Source organism: Chelon labrosus (assembly GCF_963514085.1).
Source record: "Chelon labrosus genome assembly, chromosome: 3".
In the NCBI taxonomy this organism is placed as follows: domain Eukaryota; kingdom Metazoa; phylum Chordata; class Actinopteri; order Mugiliformes; family Mugilidae; genus Chelon; species Chelon labrosus.
Window position 1 is genome coordinate 10,770,981 of NC_140339.1, and position 18,741 is coordinate 10,789,721.

General features: G+C 40.7%; 2 protein-coding genes across 3 annotated transcripts; one reads left to right on the forward strand and one right to left on the reverse strand.

Moving 5' to 3' along the window:
• Positions 1–10,014: 10,014 nt before the first annotated feature.
• Positions 10,015–13,148, reverse strand: LOC311509354 (proteasome subunit alpha type-4). Its single transcript, XM_084574527.1, has 9 exons — positions 13,032–13,148; positions 12,575–12,600; positions 12,442–12,484; positions 12,081–12,243; positions 11,898–11,975; positions 10,989–11,077; positions 10,708–10,838; positions 10,429–10,552; positions 10,015–10,248 (listed from the first exon to the last, which is right to left on the reverse strand). Exons 2-9 carry the CDS (start codon positions 12,575–12,577, stop codon positions 10,094–10,096), a joined length of 786 nt encoding a protein of 261 aa, XP_084430653.1. The 5' UTR covers positions 12,578–12,600; positions 13,032–13,148; the 3' UTR covers positions 10,015–10,093.
• A 264-nt stretch (positions 13,149–13,412) lies between these two features.
• On the forward strand, positions 13,413–17,935 carry slc25a44b (solute carrier family 25 member 44b). 2 transcript variants are annotated; one of them, XM_084540737.1, is made up of 4 exons: positions 13,413–13,638; positions 14,857–15,522; positions 15,610–15,737; positions 16,044–17,935. In XM_084540737.1, exons 2-4 carry the CDS (start codon positions 14,898–14,900, stop codon positions 16,233–16,235), a joined length of 945 nt encoding a protein of 314 aa, XP_084396863.1. In that variant the 5' UTR covers positions 13,413–13,638; positions 14,857–14,897; the 3' UTR covers positions 16,236–17,935. The 2 variants fall into 2 exon arrangements, with proteins under 2 accessions (XP_084396863.1, XP_084396862.1); XM_084540736.1 differs by lacking the exon at positions 13,413–13,638 and having other exon boundaries at positions 14,819–15,522.
• Positions 17,936–18,741: the final 806 nt, after the last annotated feature.

The window sequence follows — 18,741 nt, forward strand, 5'->3', positions numbered from 1 at the left end:
GTATTCACTAAAGCCTAGAGTTGTCTTTAATATCAGTGGATCACAGTCTGAGCTGCATGACTCTTTACTTTTGTTTTATAAGATGCAAAAGCTCCATATCCTATTTGGCATTATTTAAAACATTCATTCATTCATTCATCTTCTGTAACCGATTGTTCCTGTGAAGGGTCGCTGGGGGCTGGAGCCTATCCCAGCTGTCATCGGGCGAGAGGAGAGGTACACCCTGGACAGGTCGCCAGTCTATCGCAGGGCTTTTATTTAAAACATGTTATAAAAAAAACAAAAAAACAAGCTTGAGGTGTGCTGAACGTTATATTGAAGCCTGTTTACTTAAGACAGGAAAAAACACAAACTACACTAAAACCGACTCCACTGAAAATGAACAAAACAGTCCATTTGTTAATTTATTTATTTAGTTATTATTCATTAATTTAAATGCAAATATAAAACGGTTAATCTGCTTTACTGGCCAGGTGTACTCACAGAAGTTGTTTTCTGCTTTTAACTCCTCCATTTGTATAAACAGGAGCACTCTGGAAGCAGGAAGCCACACAAGGCACCCACAGATCAGGTTTAGAGGTTAGGTGCCTTGCTCAAGGGCAATTCAGCAGTGGATGAAGAGGGGATTCAAACCAGTGACTCGTCAGTCCCAAGTCCACTTCTGTAAGCACTGGTCCATGGCTTGGATTATTTATTTTTTGATGAAAGAGTTTCCTGAATTTGTGCATTCATTGTTGATGTCCTGAGTAAAATGTCCTGCAGAGGCCAAGACGCTATTACATAGAAGTTCTCTTTATGACATTATTTCTGTTATTTTGGGTGCGTTTCCAAAATATCTAAATGACTTAAGTAAAGCATATGATGACTGGCTTCACTGTTAAAGAAAATCCACCTCACTCCTGGAAAGTGGCGTCTGTTACAAGCTATACGTCATCACTGTTCTCGCTGCAAAGTGAATGGGTTTTATTTGGGGAAAGTGGAGATTCTGTACTTCAGGTGGACATTTTTAGGCCAAAGCAGATGCTGTGTTGAAAGGTGGGGGAACTGAATCAGAGAGAATGTTTTTTTGGGGGCGCAGTAAAGTGCATTACCCGCGGGCGTCCAATAGGTTGGCACTATCCCATCGCCCTCCATCGCCTCCACTCTGCTCCTCCGACTGAGGCGTACTTAGCACCATTCATAATTCATGGTCACCACCCCCCCTACGCACGAGCCTGTCATGGCTTGTTCCCCTCGACAACTCAGCCCAACTCTACTTCTGCCCCTAAGAGGATGCGAACGGTTGCATAATTCAGATGCCGCCCGCTGTTTCCAGGGCTCATCTCTGATCAAAAATGTAACAGGCTGAGTTTCTGGGGGAGTTTTATCTAAAGGGGGCAATGGAAAATGTTCTAGTTGAGACAATGGACGCAGGCGTGGGCCATAACTTCTCCAACTCTGTTAGTGCAACTTTTGTGGAACCCGGTGATGTAAGTGACATGTATGACTGCCCATGCATATACAAGTCACAAATCCTTGACAGCGGGTGAGGAGCAGAGACGTATTTAAAAGAAAAAAATGTTCCGTTTTATTTAAAAAAGCAAAGGAACGATGTAAATTAAAATCTGAACCCAATAAACCGGTCAAAGCTTTGCAGTTTCTTTGCTCTTCTTACTTGTTTTCTTTGGCAGACTAAACCTTCTCTATGAGATGTCTTTGAATGTCTAAGTCATGTGTTTCAGCCCATGTGCGTTCAGGAGGGAGATCAAAGCCTAACGTATCTAATAAATCTGAGTATTGTTTCATTGGAGTTGATAAAGAGAAACAAAAGGGCCCATTGATGGTAACTCACACAGCCGGTGTGACCATCTGCAGCCCGGCAGGTCAAGGTGACCGAGGTCACAGGGAGAAGAAAGATATTTAAGAGAGGGGCCGAGCACCTGCTGAAAATATCTGACTTTGCTCTGTTGAATAAAAGAGTCGACTTGGATTTGCCAACGTTTCTTCAGTAACAGTATGTGTCTTTTGTTCTACATAATTTAAGCAATGAAAATTCAAGTTAAAACACCATTTGAAGATAATCTATTTAGTCAAAATTATTAGAGATATTTTGCCATAACAAATTCATAAAAGGCTGAATGAGAAAGGGCTAACTTGTTAGGAAAACCTACATTTACAAAAACCACCCATCAGCCATAACATTATGACCACCTGCCTGATATTGCATCCTTTTTGCCACCAAAACTGTCCTGACCCATCGTGGCATGAACTCCACTAGTCCTCTGAAAGTGTGCTTTCAACTTTGCTTTAGATACTTTAAGCTCTGCAGGTTGTGAGGTGGGGCCTCCATGGATCTGCTCGTCCAGCACATCCCACAGATGTTTGACACCGGCCGGATTGAGATCTGGGGAATTTGGAGGACAAGTCACTGCCTTGAACCTGACCACTGCAGACCAGGAACACCCCACAACAGCTGCAGATTTGGAGATGCTCTGACCCACTCACAACTTTGCCCATGTCACTCAAAGTTGCTCAAATCCTTCTAACGCGTCAACTCTGCGGCCATATATATGTTCCGACAGGCGGCGTGAAAACGAGATAATCAGTGTTATCCACCTCATCTGTCAGTGGTCATAATGTTATGACGTATATATCGTCCACAATGCACTGAAATAAATTATTAAGTACATGTTAATAATGTAAAATGTGTTCTAGGCTGTGTTGTTTGTAGGTGAGGATGTGGGAGAACATGCAGCGCACAGAGAAAAGAAGGCGTGAGCAGTCATACATCATGCTTGGCTTATTTCCTGCAGACAGCAAAAACATTTAACGCAGATTTAAGTGCCGCTGTTCCGCTTTTGACTGAACTCATTCACTGGGTCTGCTGTGGCTCTCACTTAGCATGCTACAGTGTGCTGTATACGCCATGTGAGCAACAGCATGTTGGTTTCATGGTGGGCGATTTTACACAGTCTAACCAATCACGGCAGCATAAATGATGTAAGCTCCTTTTTTTTCTTGTAGCCTCGTTTCGGGCCAGTTGTTGCATCAAATATGTTTACACGCTCTTCATTTCCCTCCTCATAATCATAGTTAGGACTTACTGTTTACACGGAAAACCTGGTTTCTGATCACGCATGTGCAGGTGTGTCTTCTTCAAACTGCATATTCAGCCTCGTCCTGTAACTTCTGCTGTCGCCACATCCCTGTAGTTGCTGTCTCTGTTGGATTAAGAAAACAAGACACATTTTTTGCACCTCATTTCATTATTTTTTTCTAATTAATATCTGACCTGAGTTTTCAATGCACCTGTGCACATGACAGACAAGTGATCAGAAACCCGGATTAGATGTTTGAATGCTTTCATTGTTTTGTCATTATCCCACTTTCTCAAAGGTCAATACGATTCAACGTCCCCCTGATCATAACCAAGACACAAAAGTCCTGTTATTGTGCACGGCGTGAGGATAATGGAGCATTTAACAGAAGCTATACCCATGTTTATGACATATTATACTGCATGTGCGTTGTTTTAGGGGTTGTTTTCTCCAGGCGTGACTGTTTGTTCTGATTGGGAATACGCGCAGGAAGAAGTTTGTCAAAGTGGATTAAGAGCCTGACTGTGAGCCTCTCCACGCAATATGAGTTCATCCATATTAGGCAAGCAGAGACATCAGGCAGTGGCTATCGCTGGAAGCAGAAACAGACCCCAGCAGATGTGCAAGAACATTAAACTGTGGCGAAAACAAAAAAGCTATCCTGATGACAACAGCCCACCTAAACAGGGAACAGTTCTGAATAAATAAGCACCGGCAATCATAACAAACCGCTTCTGTGTTGTTTGTTATACAGTATAAATGATCATCGCTGTCGGATGAACTTTTTTTTGGTTTTCAGGAAGTACAAATATACACAGGTCAGTCACAACATTATGACCACTGACATCATATTGTTATCGTGTCACCTGTCAACAGGTGGGATATACAGTATTAGGCAGCAAGTGAACATTTTGGCCTCCAAGTTAGAAGAAGGATTTGAGCGACTTTCACAAAAGAGAGGTTGTGACGCAGCTCTTGTCAGGTGTACCCGGTCAGCCGAGGTCGTTATCTATCAAAAGTGGTCCAAGGAAGAAAAAGCAATGAACCGGCGACAGGGTCATGGGCAACCAAGGCTCACTGATGCATGTGGGGAGAGACGTGCACACACAGTGCATCACAGCTTGTTTTGTACTGGGCTACATAGCTGCACATCAGTCAGTGTGCCCGTGCTGACCCTTGTCCAGCGCCAACAATGGGCACGTGAGCATCAGAACCGGGCTTCGGGATCTGCTGCCAACATCTCGGTGCCCCAGATACTACTTCACAGACCTGGTGGAGTCTCAGCGGGGTCAGGGCTGTTTTGGCAGCAAAAGTGGGGCCCCACACAGTATTCAGCAGGTGGTCACAATGTTATGGCTGATCTGTGCTTATTAACTTGATCCCACGTTATGATCATAAAGAGATTTCACAGGTTTTGAAGTCTTCCCAAAACCAACATGAGTGAATTAACTAAACAGGACAGAAACAATTTATTACTTCAGGACCATGTAGATATTTAGCCCCCCTCCTCCCTCCTCCTCCCCCACCCACCCAAAAATAAATCTGACAATGTCAATACACTGTACTGTACCATGAAACCTGCTATTACATTCCAGCAGCAACAATAGCTTCATTTACCTCTCCATAATAGGTCATATCAGCAGCATGGCTTGTAATTATTGTTTACTGCAACTGGGCTCCATTTATGGCCAACTGTCTTGATCTGGTGGCGGAGCAGAGAGTCTGTAATCTGGAGGATTTGCAGGCTGCTCCAAAAATTACTGTCATGGTTGAGAAGATTATTTAATTCCTGATTCCCAGTAAGGTCAGGATTTCACACACCAGTGAGTGGCTCTGGCTTTAAAATAGGAGCCTTGACGTTGTGCAGCACGGTCAGACGGAGAGGAGATGTTGAATTAAGACGCTTGCTCTTTCCGTCGACGCGTGCCTTTATCGTAGCTGCAGGTCTTGTTGCAGAGGAGGTTTACATATTTGCTATTCCCTTTTTTTTTTTTGAAGAGATATTGAGGTTTTAAACAACACTTGGCACTGCAATCCAGCACGGCTACGCATCTGCTATCATCCATAAAAGCTAAATATGGACGCTGTGGTTTAAAAGACCAGGAATGTTATGATCTAATTCAGAGATTATAAAGGTTTCATTTAACACTGGCATTAAATCCAAGTGAACCGTTCCTTTTACTAAGATAGACCCCTGAGAAGATGCGGTAGGTCCAGTTAGGTATGAATTTCTATTCACTGTTCACCTTCTTTACGCGTTGCACCACACCTTTACCTGTTATGTGCAATATAAACTTGTAACAAGGTACAGTATGTCGTCAGAACTTCATCACGATATTGTACACTGTTTCTCACTCTTAATCTGAAGGATTCAGATTAAATAATAAAATGGTGGTTAGATTAGGCCCATTTCTTTTTTTTTTTACTGTGCAGAATAAATACAACTCATGACACTCAGGTGCAAATTTACTGATGTTAAAATCCTGTCTGAGTCTGAAGAAGCAGTGAGAGATAGTGAATGTGATACCTGGTGATTTGGGGGTTAATGCGCTGGTGTCTTCCCACGTGTCTTCGTCTTTTGTTTCACGCTCCACATTTCCTGTCATCTCTCTGCTTTCCGGTATCTAAAAATGGAATAGGAAACCACAGCAATGTATTTTAAAACACTACAAAACATTTTAGCTATTACATTTTTTTTCCCGTTTCACTCTCAAATAAAAACCTAAAGAAATGCAGTTAAAGCAATATAAAAAAATTAAAGAATGACATGGCAGGAACTACAAATCCTATTTGATTGTTATAGCACAGATTGTGTGCAAAATATGGCCAAGGGACGAATAAGAAACTGATGGCTAGAGGAGACAGACACTCCAGTAGATAAATAGTCCCATCACTGTATCAGTACAACAATGAGTATCAAGTAAATAAACACAGTCGGTATTAGTTGAGGATGAAGGCCAGCTCTTGAAGGCCGGAGCTGTAAACCAGTGATAACGAGGCTAAAACTCTGAGGATCAGACACGGGATCAAGATCAAGGGCTTCAAAATGGCAGCAAGTCTCATGTTATGTTTCACCTCGTACGCTAACTGGTGTGTTTCCCCTCCGGGACCGAGGGAGAGATGGGAAGATGATTGCATTGTCGGGACACTCCCCCTTGTTCCTGTCTGCTTCGGCCCCTCGTACTCCCCCATTTCGCTCTTCTTCCTCTGTATCTCCTCCTCCTGCTTGGTCCTCCTTTCGGCGCTAGCAGGATAACATACCGCCTGCCTCTTGTTTGGATAAGTTAATGCTGAGATGTCAGCCTCGATTCTGATGTATACCACCTGCCTTGGCCTCCGGCTGACCTCCTACTCCAGCTCCCACTGCAGAGACATTCCAGTGCTTTTCTGGTGCGGTGTTTACACTGAAACAGATTGCCCTTCTCTCCCTATCTGCTCTATCACCGTGGACAGTGGTGGGCCTCTTTATGCATTAGTTGCATTAGTCTGGATTCATCCCAATGCTCAACAGGTTTCAGAGCTCCTCGAGAGGCTGCTGGAAATTAAATTCTTACACTATCCTAATTTTGCCAGATCACTGAACATTTCTGTTTTTAGGCTGGAGGGGGTGCGGGGGGCTGCAAGCGCCTCCAGTCATTCAGATGCCAAAATCCTCCCACTCAACACCGCGAGGGCTCATGTGAACACCATGACCTCACTATGTCTGCCATTTAAATGAATTAGCACTGTTGATTTACATTTTAAGTCCATATATGAACCTGACCGAAAGGCTGACGTCAAGAGGAGCCCTTATCTCGGACGTGACTCAAATAGATCAAACTTTAATGGGCCGACGTCACTGACAGACCCCTCTAACAGAAAGTTTGCAAGGACACGTGTTTTTGAGTGTGTGTCGTGTGTGTGTGTGTGTTTTTTCATCATTGGTTTATGTAAAGACACACGCTGCCACCAGCAGTTGGCTTCAGTTGAACATGTTGTTACAGCAGCCTCTACTGGCTCAGCCTCAGTGCGCTGCTGACACGACACACGGCTTCAGTCAGGTTTATATGAACTTCTAAATGACAAGGACAAAGGCCAAATGACAAGCCGACAACAATGAACATGAAATATCACATCACCAACCAAATCACTATACCACACGTCACCAAGAGCAAAATTAACAGACACACTGACAGACATGAATTTATGTAATATTAGTTATTAACACATACTTCTTCAAAGAATATGGGAATTTCACGTGAAACTGCAAAAAAGAGAGGTTTTAAAACATTATACAAGCCTCATAAACTTACCTTCAGCCTTGCAACACCTTGTAAAAATTAGATTTCAAGTTTTCAAACACTGATTTTCAAACCTTACAAACATTTCTATTGGCATTTCAAATTATGGCACGATATTAATACCTTAACGTGAGCCTCTTCCATCTTTCCTAATATGTTCAGTGCCATTAAATGTTCGCAGTATACCCTACCAGAATAAAATAAGGTTTGCTTTGCGTTTTTAAAGTTACTAATAGTGAAGAGATTTGCACCAGCAAACCGCGTGATTGTCACTTTCCTGTGGTCAGTTTACGGCTAAGCAGGTTAGCACAATATCAGCAGCTAACTTGTTGCTAATACGACATACAGCTCTCATTCAGGTTTATTTAATATTTTAAATGACAAGGGGAACGGCCACATGACAAGCTAACAACAACGGACATCAAATATCACAACAAACCCAACCACAACAGACGTACGTCCTGTCTTCAGTCAGGACTAAGTATTTAGATGTAAAAAGACAACGCCAGATCTCAGAAGACACAAACAAATCATCTATTTATGCAACCCCCCAAAAAAGACTTCTAGTCTTGCAGTGACTTTTAAAATTAGATTCAAACAGTTTTGAATTTTTTAATATGAATCCCTTAACATTAACATCCCGTATGCTTCCACATATGTGACTAAATGTTTGCAGTACATCCTTCTAACACGATCACTAAGGATTTTAAATTCACTAATATTTAAGGGGATTGTAGATTAGTCGTTTGCCTGTTATTAGTTATGGGCTGGCCGTTCATGCAGCTCTGTGGTTCTGCAGCTTTTACCGACGCAGCCCCCTGCAGAAATCAAAACAAATCAATCAATCAACAATCCATATTTCCCCTCCCGGTCATTCACGTCCCTCCTGGTGTGGCTCTGTGACCTCCGGTATGAGAACCAGTGACGTAGCTGACGCCGAAGGGTCACATATCAACCAATTAGCATTCCTTGCTTCACGGATGGCTGATGTAAAACACTGCAACAATCGTGTAAAACTGAGTGAGACGTGTCTCCTGAACGAGCTTCACTCACTAAATGATATCTGGTCCGTTTAAACATGATCAGGAATACGATAACACAGTTTTTACAAGTGCAGATGAATGGATTTTCTTTTTTCTTTTTTTTTTATCCCAAACATTATCTCTGTAGAGACTCCAGTTTCCTTTCTTTGGTGTTTTGGATATCCCTAACATTAACAACAGCTGGTTTCAGTCCAGTCGGGGCCACCAACATAGCGTGCAACTGGGCGCCCATTACTGACGATACATCAATAAGACACACCAAGATGCTCTCACATTCACCACCTGCTGTCTGAGCCAACAAGTGACGTTTAAATCTCCAACTTTCATGTTTGAATTCATGAAAAAAAAGACAAATGATTCTATAATCCTTTGGGAAGCTACGATGTTTGTGTACAAATACTACTACTAATATTCACACAGTCTCTGCAGCGTTTGTGTCTTTATGTTCTACATCTACTTGTGAGTGTAAGGGTTTCTGTGCAGATCAGCTGTGTGTCACTCATTGGATGATGTTTTTTGATCATTTATGCTGCAAGCTGTGCACTGTTTGGAGAGAAAACGCCATGACTATGGATCCAAACCACAAGACGACTTAAAAAAATAAACACCTGAATATACACCAATTTGCCAGTTCTATTAGTCCTAAACAAAATCTTAGCTTAATAAATGTTATAATGTTCAGTTTATGTTGAAACAGCATCAGAAAGGTATTAATTCACCTGTATGATCATTTTGAAGGATATAGTTTGTGGTGCTGTTAAACAGTGTTGAATTAAACAATAGTTTGTTGTTTAGCATTCCTGTTTTGTGTCAGCACAACATGATGAAATCCAATGGCACTACAAACCACAGCTTCCACAGTTGAATCAACAGCTCTATGTTATTTTAAACAAATGCTAACCTTTGTGAAGATGAGATTAAGTGCAGCACTGTTACACTAGAATACATTCTCCTGTGTAAGTAATGAACTGGCAAGTGAACATGTTTACAAAGTGAACATTATCGCCATCAAGTGGTAAGTGGAGCCAATTACTGGAAATCAGACTCAAGTCTTTATCACTGTTTATTCTTCTCTCTGGGAAAGTTCTAATGTCGTGACTCATTCGCCCAATCTAAATGTGGAATCAGTTTCTAATCAGTCTCAGAGAGCAAAAAATTGCTTACCCGACCAGAAATCGTCTCGTTTTGATGAAAATTGGCTTGTAGTTCATTGTCCACTTAACCCCGAGAGGAAATAATCGTCGCTTATAATAATCGTTATTAGAGATAATTGATTCTAACGAAACTAGGGGCTGACAGCGGTATTTATCATCAGAATATGTCTTCCAAATATCGTGCCAATCATTATTTTATAAATCGAGTTTCATAAAATGATGCCATTAAAAATTATGCCTTTCTTCGTCAGACTAATGGCGCCATCAAGTGGAAAAACATATGTCAATGGAAAAGTGTTAAAAACATATGATGATCATACACTTGTTGTGGTTGTATTTTAAAATGCTTTCAAGCTAAAATTTTTTTTTACTGCATTGTCCTTTGACAAATCAGTAAAGTTTGTTCTGTAACTAGAAATATGTTGCTTTAAAATGTGACATTAAGCAAGAAACACATCCATTAGTTTCCAAATGTTTAATGTAAAAGACAAAACAATACAGGATTTGGTGACAAGACGGGGGGAAAGTAATTATTTAGCTCATTTGTCCTTCTCCTTCTGCTCCTTGTCTTTTTTGTCCTTTTCAGCCTTAGCCTCTTCAGCCTCGTGTCGCTTGATGAGCTCCTCTACTTCCTTCTGTTTCAGCACCTTGATTTTGGTCTTCCCATCTTCTCGTGTCAGAGTGGCAATTTCGACTGAAACAACGAGTGCGATACAGTTTATTGTGTTAATGTATACAAGAAAAAACCTGTCCATTAATTACTAAGCAGCTGTTATAGTAAACACTGAGTTGAAGAAGTATGGTCCATGTGAACATAGCCACTGTTGCTTTCAGATTAAATTAGAAACAACTAAAATGTCCTGTTGAAGCTCACCTTTCTCTGCTGAGAGCTTGCTGACATCCATTGTTTTGTTGAGGACTTTGACGGCCAAAGCCAGAGCAGACGACAGTGTCATCTCTCCCTCTTTGTAGTCCTGCTTCAACATGGAAACTGCAGCCTGAGGGGCAACAAGCCAACATATACAACACCATAGATGGGAGGAGCACAGTTATACAATATGCGTTTATTTTGACTCTTCTCTACAAGCTATGGTAAATCAGAGAGATACCAGACACGTTATTCCCATTCAGGATGACAACAATTCAGACTTACGGCGCTGTTGTTGCCAATACAGGTTGCCTTCCAGCCCCCGTAGTTGCCGCTGGGGTCACTCTGGTACAGCTGGAAGCCGTAGTGTTTGTCCCATCCCATGTACAGCAGAGAAACACCAAACGGCCTCTTACCTGTCAAGAGAATCCACACAGCTATTACTGAAAATCCATTTATCTTTTTTGAATAGAGATGACAACATATGTAGTACGTATGTAAATTACTAAAAAAAAGGAAGGGATACGAGTAATAAAAGTAGAGAAGGAGACTGCTGTGTGTCTTACCTCCAAACTGTGTGTAGGCTTGTTTAATGTCACACAGTGCTGTGACCAGCTGCTCGCAGGGTATTGGCTCCTGGTACTGCAATAAATACCTGAAGACAAATTAAACCGGTCAGTGGTCTGTGGCGAATGTGATTAGTAGTTCAAATCTGAGGGCAGACATTTAGGAAAGTTATAATATATCTGCAAAATCAGAAAACAATTTGACAGGATGACATTATTTTACTACTGAGACGCTGCAACAAATCGAAAGTTTGTACTTACTGAAACATACAGTGACTTGCCAAAACATTAGGTACATTAGTGAAAAAGAATGCACTCTAATATAAGAGTCCTGCGCAAAAGCGTAGCTACACGAAGGTTATGGTATTCAGGATTTGTTTACAATAACAGAGTTGTTTATTGAACTTTTCATTTTGGAGGATGTGGCTTGTACAACTAGCCAACACGTTGTTGTACCAACAGGTGTTTCTATTATTTTGACAACTCTTTTAGTCAGTGGGCTAAATAACAGAAACGCTTTTGAGTTTAATTCAAAATATCACAAAAAAATCACCATCCTTTTAAATGATCATATAGTTGAATTAACACCCTTTTATGCCATTTCATTATAATCTGAACATTATAACAGTCATGAAGAGGGATTTAGTGCATGACTGTTGTACTCTTTTTAGTACACTTAGTCTAAGCGAGTGTTTTTTAGGATTTCCTGTAATTCACAGGTGTGAAAAATATATTCGGTGTTCAGTATTTTATATTTATATAGTATAAGATTTAAACAACGACCATCTCCGAACATGAAAATATCTCATTTAAAAACCATCTGTAAATATGTTGAAAACTGGAACCACTACATTTTTTGTGACAGCTCAAACACCATAATAGTCAGCATGATGTCCCTTTGAAACTCACCTCTGTGCAATTAACCGCAGCTCGTTTGTCAGTACATTAGCATCCGATGTGATCCCAGCAACACTGCAGGCCATATCTCTGAAAACATGATCACGTGAACATGAGACCATAATCAGCTACAAATAAACAAATAACTACGAGTAGTGGGGGCTGAAGCATCTCTCCGTTGTGCAGTTCACTCACTCATTGAGCTTGTAGATCTTCTCAGAGAAGAAAACCTCGTCAAGCAGTTTGTGGATGTTGCGTCTCTCTGCTGCCAGCAGCACGCCGTCCTTTGCTAGAATCCCCAGACATGTTCCAGCGTGACCGATCGCTTCCATTGCATACTCCACCTGATACAGGCGTCCTGTAAATAATAATTAGGACATTTAAATTAAACATTCTTGGCTAAAAACTGTAAGACTCTCATAACATGCTTGATATTCCTTAACCCAAAGACACCAAATATGCCAGCCTGATTTATGGAGAAAGTGTATGTAATACAAAACACATATTGAGCTCATGACAAATTTTTTTTAGTGTTTGAAATAAAAAGTACACTTGCCTTCAGGTGAAAATATGGTTGTCCTGGAATCATATCGGCGAGACTGAAACAACAAAAAGCAACAGTGACTAAACAGAAACCATAAAAAACACAACATCTTGCATATTTTGTAAAGACTATAACAGCTACCAACCATTTTCTCAGGTCACTGGAAATATCCTGGGAAAAAATAAAACGACAGTAGTTATAAGCAAGGGGAAACCAGGAGAAACAACAATGATAATGACATCGCTTCAGTCTATTTGTATTTATAATATTGATAAAAAAATCAGTTCAGACTTCATAGACGAATGACGTAAACATCTCATTTACTTAAATTATACAAGAGTTAACTATAAAACACGTCCCAGATAATAATTGCGGACACAAATGCTGCTTTGATAAGCCACTGACAGCTAGCTAGCTAGCTAAGTGCTGCAACAGAATGAATCTGCAATATCTCAGCATGCTAGTTTGCTAGCATGCTAGCTAGGTAATACATTATGAAAGTCTCGTGGTGGGACCGGAACGGAAGTTATACTGTAAAAAAAAAAAGGAGTACGAGTATAAAATACGAAAGTGAATAATCGAGTTTTAATGATCGTTATTACCTTTGCTGAAAGGGTTGAAGTTGGCGTACTTTAGCCAAGGCTGAGAGCTCCACTACTTTCAGTTTGATGTTTCCTCGCACACACCGGCGTCCTGTGACAATGAAGTAGCCGCTCAGTAGCGCCACCTGTCCGCTGGAGGACCGATCAATCCTTAACACTGTATGCAGTTTAATGAGGGGAACTGTCCTTTTTTTACAAGCTGTGAGTAAATTGTCTTCATAACTTTCTTATCTTATCTCGTGAAATACGGTAAATGTAAAGACCTTACAATTTAGTAGACGTCGATAAACAGGAGTATTACCGCGGCCTTGGCGGACGGAAGTAGTGACGCAACAAAAATATCCTCCACTGCAAAAAATAAAAGAAGACGAAGAAGAATCGCTGCGTGTGATTGGTTGTTTCAGCAGCATGGCATTTGAATGGGAGCCGGAAGAGCTCTGGCAGTTAGCTCACCAGCTAGAGGTCTGCTAACTTCATATTCTGGGGTCTCATGGCCACTTTATGACGCTGGTTTTAATGACATCGTTTTTTATCAGCTATTGACGCGATGTTTTAAGCAGTCGTTAAATTAAGGGCATGGCTTTAAAATAAACATCTGTCTGAAGAGGTAGGTAATTGTGACACGATTTTAACGTTGTTTACCTCAGTGCTAGCTAAACGGAAGCTAACTCAGGATAGCGAGCGACGCCAGCATATCCAGAAAGTGACAGTTAACGCATTATACATTAATATATTGTTGTATTAGTCGGACTTACTCTGTTACGTTAAATACGTGTAATTAGTTAAAACACAGGAGCTCTCTGTTGGTCCACACCGGCTCGGGAACACGGTGTCCTCTGACACTGGGGTCAGGAACAGGCAGTTGTAATATTATTTAGCTAAGGGCAGTCCAGAGAAGGCGACATTTTAAAGAGCACTGTCATAACAGCTACGCGAAGCATTGTTTTTGTCAAAGCGGCTTGTTGTATGTACACACGCGTAGTTAGCTTTAGCTTGCTAACTCGCATTGCAACATGACCTTTGAACTATTCTTTCATCAATAACAGAACAATAGATAAATTAAGGATCACAGCTCAGGGATGTGAGAGTTCAGCTCATTGTTGGGTCTGATCAAAGATGTTAACATATGACATGTACTGTTATAACTTAAGTATATTACATAAGTCATATTTTGAAGGCATGTTATTAATTACTTATTACTAAGATAAGCTTAATTTACACAGTTATGGTTGAAATCTAGCAGAATTTGCATTTGATATCGACTTCAGTCTCTTCATTTAATTTAATATACAGTATGTTCAGATTTAACTAGAAGCTGAATTAGTTTGCAGGTGATAGGATTAGATATTTTGATGACGTATACAATGAGACTATATATACACCTTTCTGTCCTGTAGTAATCTCTACTACAATGTCCGTATTAGACCTTGATTTTTGTATGAATGCTATTAATTCACTAGGCAGTATGTAAGGTGTCTAATTTGCTACATGCGCCAAAAACAAATGTTATTTTCTGGTCATCCATAAGTGTATTTGTTTTTCAGAAAATCTTTCTGAATCTGAAATGTATCAGTATCTAGACTGCATGCCATTCGTCAGAAAGGAGTTCACCTTTGGTGCTGAATATCCAGATTGCCACATCGTTCCTCTGACCTTGTAGAAGTTAAACATTAATTTCACCTGCTACTTTTTTACTTGCTTGAGAGGTTTCATAAGACAAGTGATGAAAATGGTGGGAAAATCTACCTGAGAAATAGTCTCCTGTGATTCCTCTGCCTCTGACTTTGGTGTTTCTACTGACAACACTTTTTGTTAATGCTGTCAGGCAGGAATCAGTCTGATGAGGGGGCACCTACGACTGGCAGGATGCAGCAGAAAAGGAATATCCAGATCATCGAGTGGGAAGACCTCGACAAAAGGAAGTTCTACTCCTTTGGGGTGTTCATGACGATGACCATCCGGGCCACAGTCTACCCGGCCACGCTAATCCGCACTCGACTGCAAGTGCAGAGGGGGAAATCGCTCTATAGCGGCACCTTTGACGCGTTCTTCAAGATCCTGCGGGCGGAAGGCGTGAGAGGCCTGTATCGTGGCTTCATGGTGAACACCTTCACCCTCATCTCAGGCCAGGCATACATAACCACCTACGAGCTGGTGAGGAAGTATGTTTCCCAATACTCTGAGGACAATACGGTGAAGTCTCTGGTGGCGGGCGGCTCGGCCTCCCTGGTTGCTCAGAGCATCACTGTCCCCATAGATGTCGTATCTCAGCAGCTGATGATGCAGGGCCAAGGGCAGCACCTCACCCGCTTCCGACTCAGTTCCACCGAGACCGCGAAGTCAAAAAAAGTGTTCGGCCAGACCAGGAACATTATGGCTCAGATTTTTGCTGTTGATGGCCTCCGGGGTTTCTACAGGGGTTACGTGGCCTCTTTACTCACGTATATCCCAAACAGTGCAGTCTGGTGGCCTTTCTATCATTTTTATGCTGGTAAGCAGCTCAAACCCATATTTGTAGTTTGTCCATATCTTATCTGTGTATACACATGTTTAATAAATAATGCCTAATATTCCACAGAGCAACTCTCTAAACTGGCTCCCAGTGACTGCCCTCATCTGCTCCTACAAGCCATGGCTGGACCTCTGGCTGCTGCTACTGCCTCTACTGTCACCAACCCTATGGATGTAGTCAGAGCCAGAGTACAGGTAATCATCATTTACTGTATATCTGTGTACATTGTTCCTATTTGCTGCTGCTTCATTAAGTGACTGACAACACAGGTCAGGTCAGGCCGAATTAAGTTTTTCGTGATTTATTTTTTAAGACGATTCACAGTTTTCTTGGTTTTCCTGCAAAATACCGAAACACTAAAACGTATTTTCTTATTGAAAACAACTTTCTGTGTATGTACCTGTAACTTAATAAATACAATGTAATGTAATACAATGAAAATAATTGAACAACGTGCCTTGACTTCTGGTTTTTATAAAGTGTATGTCTTTGTTGTGCAGGTCGAAGGGCGTACCTCGGTCACTGAGACGTTCAGGCAGCTAATCAAGGAGGAGGGCTGCTGGGGATTGACCAAAGGGCTGTCGGCACGCATCATTTCATCCACACCCACTGCCATCGTCATGGTGGTCGGCTACGAGACACTAAAAAAACTGAGTCTGCGACCGGAGCTGGTGGATTCAAGGCACTGGTAGGAGATACCTGGACGGACAATACGTGGACCACGTGCCATTTTATCCCTCATCCATGAGTTAGAGTTGCTATGAAAGAACAGCTGGGGAACAAAATGAAACTGGGTACTTTAAACACGTAAACTATGAGTTTAAATCTGTTTTAAACAATTAAAACTAACCTATTACTTACAAATGAATAGCTTGGCCATTAAAATCCGTTACCAGGTTTTCAGTTTGTATGTGTTGCTGCTGAATGTGGTCTGTTTAGTGCAAAGCGTTGAATGAAGTGTTATAGCAAGTGAAAGCTGCTGTTTTATATATTTGGTCATCAAACGCGTTGGAGCGTCTTTGCAGTGGGTTGATCGCTGACAATTATTACATTTGACACGATGGTTATTGTAGTAACCCGTGTCTGTGCTACCAAAGCCAAGAAGTGTTTTGATCCGGGTTCGGAGCAACATCGTATAACTAAAGATGGCACTCTCACATCGGCAGAAAACAAACCCAAACCCCAAGTGTTTGTTTTTTTCTGTTTGCCAAACTCGCTTCTATGTCCGTTCTGCTGTTCCTGTGTCTTTTAGCCTTTTAAAAAGCTGCCTTCATCGTGTGACATCGAGACAACGGCGACTCGTGCTTTTTATTTTTATTTGCTAAATATGCGCAGAGAAGAACCTCTGGAATCTGGCAGTTTTATGTTGATTTGAAATTGTCCTGTATGTGTCAAATTCCATGCATAACGTCACACATACAGTACAATATTAGATCAATATTGTTTCTGAGTATGCAGTCTTATTGGCATTGTAGAAAACATTACAGTGATCCAGCTGGTTAATAGTAAGTGGTTGATTCTGTGTATTTCCATTACGCTGAACTTCCAGTTAAAACCTGCGAGGCGCTCACGACAGTAAGGAGAACGAATGCCTCTTGTGACACTATATGTTTTAAGTGCAATAATGTAAATGTTTTGTCCTTTTCAGCACAAGATGCGACTCTATATTCCCTGAAAGTTGTGTGAATAACATCTTGCAAGAAATCCTAATTTATTTGTTTTGGGTTGGTGGTTGTTTTTTTTTTTTTTCAGGTTTTTGACAAAAAGTCAAAATTTCACTTTGTTATTTTAATGTTTCTTTAAGATGAAGAACTATTGTTGCTTTTCTATGAATGTTTTAATGGCTCTTTAGTGAATCCATTTCAAAATAAAAACAAGAAATAATGTTTTAAAGTAATCCGATGTTGCCAGTTTGTAGAAGTGATTATATTTTTTACATGGGACGTTAAAAGTTGTCGCTTCTTATGTTGACATTTAGGAACAACAGGCAGGTTTTATTTGGATTGGGGAGAGATTACTGAATCTGGTTTGTTTAGATGAAGCCATAGCTGCTCATGTTTTATGAAGTTATATCTATATATATATATATATATACATATACATTTGTTCAGGCCGAGATGTTACCTGTTTAACTCTGGAATTTAAACTAAAACCTGCACACCTCCTGGGAGAGAAGGGATTCAATGCAAACTACTGTAATAAGATTAACTACAGTTTTAATTTTCCCTTTTTTCCTCTTTGCACTGCTTCCAGTGACTCTAAAAGCGTGACTGTTGCTTGTCGGTGAGCAGTCCTCCGTTGTAAAATCAGAACCTGACTGCCACGTGTAGAAAACCTGTGGTTTCACATTTTATTGTGTCTGTGTGTCTTCGGGTATTTGGTCAATAAAACATCTCAACTCCTAAATAAAGTCTGTGTCTTACTGTTGGAAAAAGATCAGGCTTTTAGACCTTTATTTCTCTGTAGATAAATAAACATGTTCATCAGTTTAGAAGTCTTAAAATGCATTTTTTATGAAAAATTTGTGAAATACCTTCATTGAGCCATGATCTGTGAGATATAACATCATTGTACTAAATATGGATTTAGAAACACTGAACAAAACATTATGTAGTCAGAAAAAAACACTTGACATTTAATTTCTCTGTATTTGTCTATAACATGTTGGCTGATTTATCCTCTTAAATAACTGACAAATAAGAGAATGTGTAAATGTTGGTTATAAAGTTATTCAAAATAAATATTTAAATATTAAAATGAGGGCAACTTTTACTAAACTAAATTTCCCCAAGTCAATTTTAGTGTTTCTGTCCTTGAAATTTAAATATTTAAATTTCAAGGACAGAAAAACTAAATTTGACTTGGGGAATTTCCAGGAGAGGTTTCGCTTCTACAGAATCTATATGAAACAGAATATTATAGCCTCACGTACATCTACCGGCCATAACATTATGTCCACTGACAGGCAAAGTGAATAATGCTGATTATCCTATCAGGGCACCTGTCCTGAAGTTAGTTGATGTGTTACAAGCAGGAACAATTTAAGTGACTTTGACCAAGGCTAAACTGTGATGGTTAGACCACTGGGTCAGGGCATCACCAAAATTACAGCTCTTGTGGGGTGTTCCTGGTCTGCAGTGTTCGGTACCTATCATCAGTGGTCCAAGGAAGGTAAGCAATGAACTGGCAACAGGGTCA

What these genes read in the sequence shown, in the direction of transcription:
- LOC311509354 (XM_084574527.1), bottom strand. An exon ending in CTGCGGTTAATTGCACAGAG is followed by an intron (nt 11,078 to 11,897) that starts GTGAGTTTCAAA and finishes ATTTGTCTTCAG; the next exon opens with GTATTTATTGCAGTACCAGG. An exon ending in CAAGCTCTCAGCAGAGAAAG is followed by an intron (nt 10,249 to 10,428) that starts GTGAGCTTCAAC and finishes TCGTTGTTTCAG; the next exon opens with TCGAAATTGCCACTCTGACA.
- slc25a44b (XM_084540736.1), top strand. Translation starts at nt 14,847, where the DNA reads ATGCTGTCAGGCAGGAATCAGTCTGATGAGGGGGCACCTACGACTGGC. An exon ending in TTTCTATCATTTTTATGCTG is followed by an intron (nt 15,523 to 15,609) that starts GTAAGCAGCTCA and finishes AATATTCCACAG; the next exon opens with AGCAACTCTCTAAACTGGCT. An exon ending in TAGTCAGAGCCAGAGTACAG is followed by an intron (nt 15,738 to 16,043) that starts GTAATCATCATT and finishes TTTGTTGTGCAG; the next exon opens with GTCGAAGGGCGTACCTCGGT.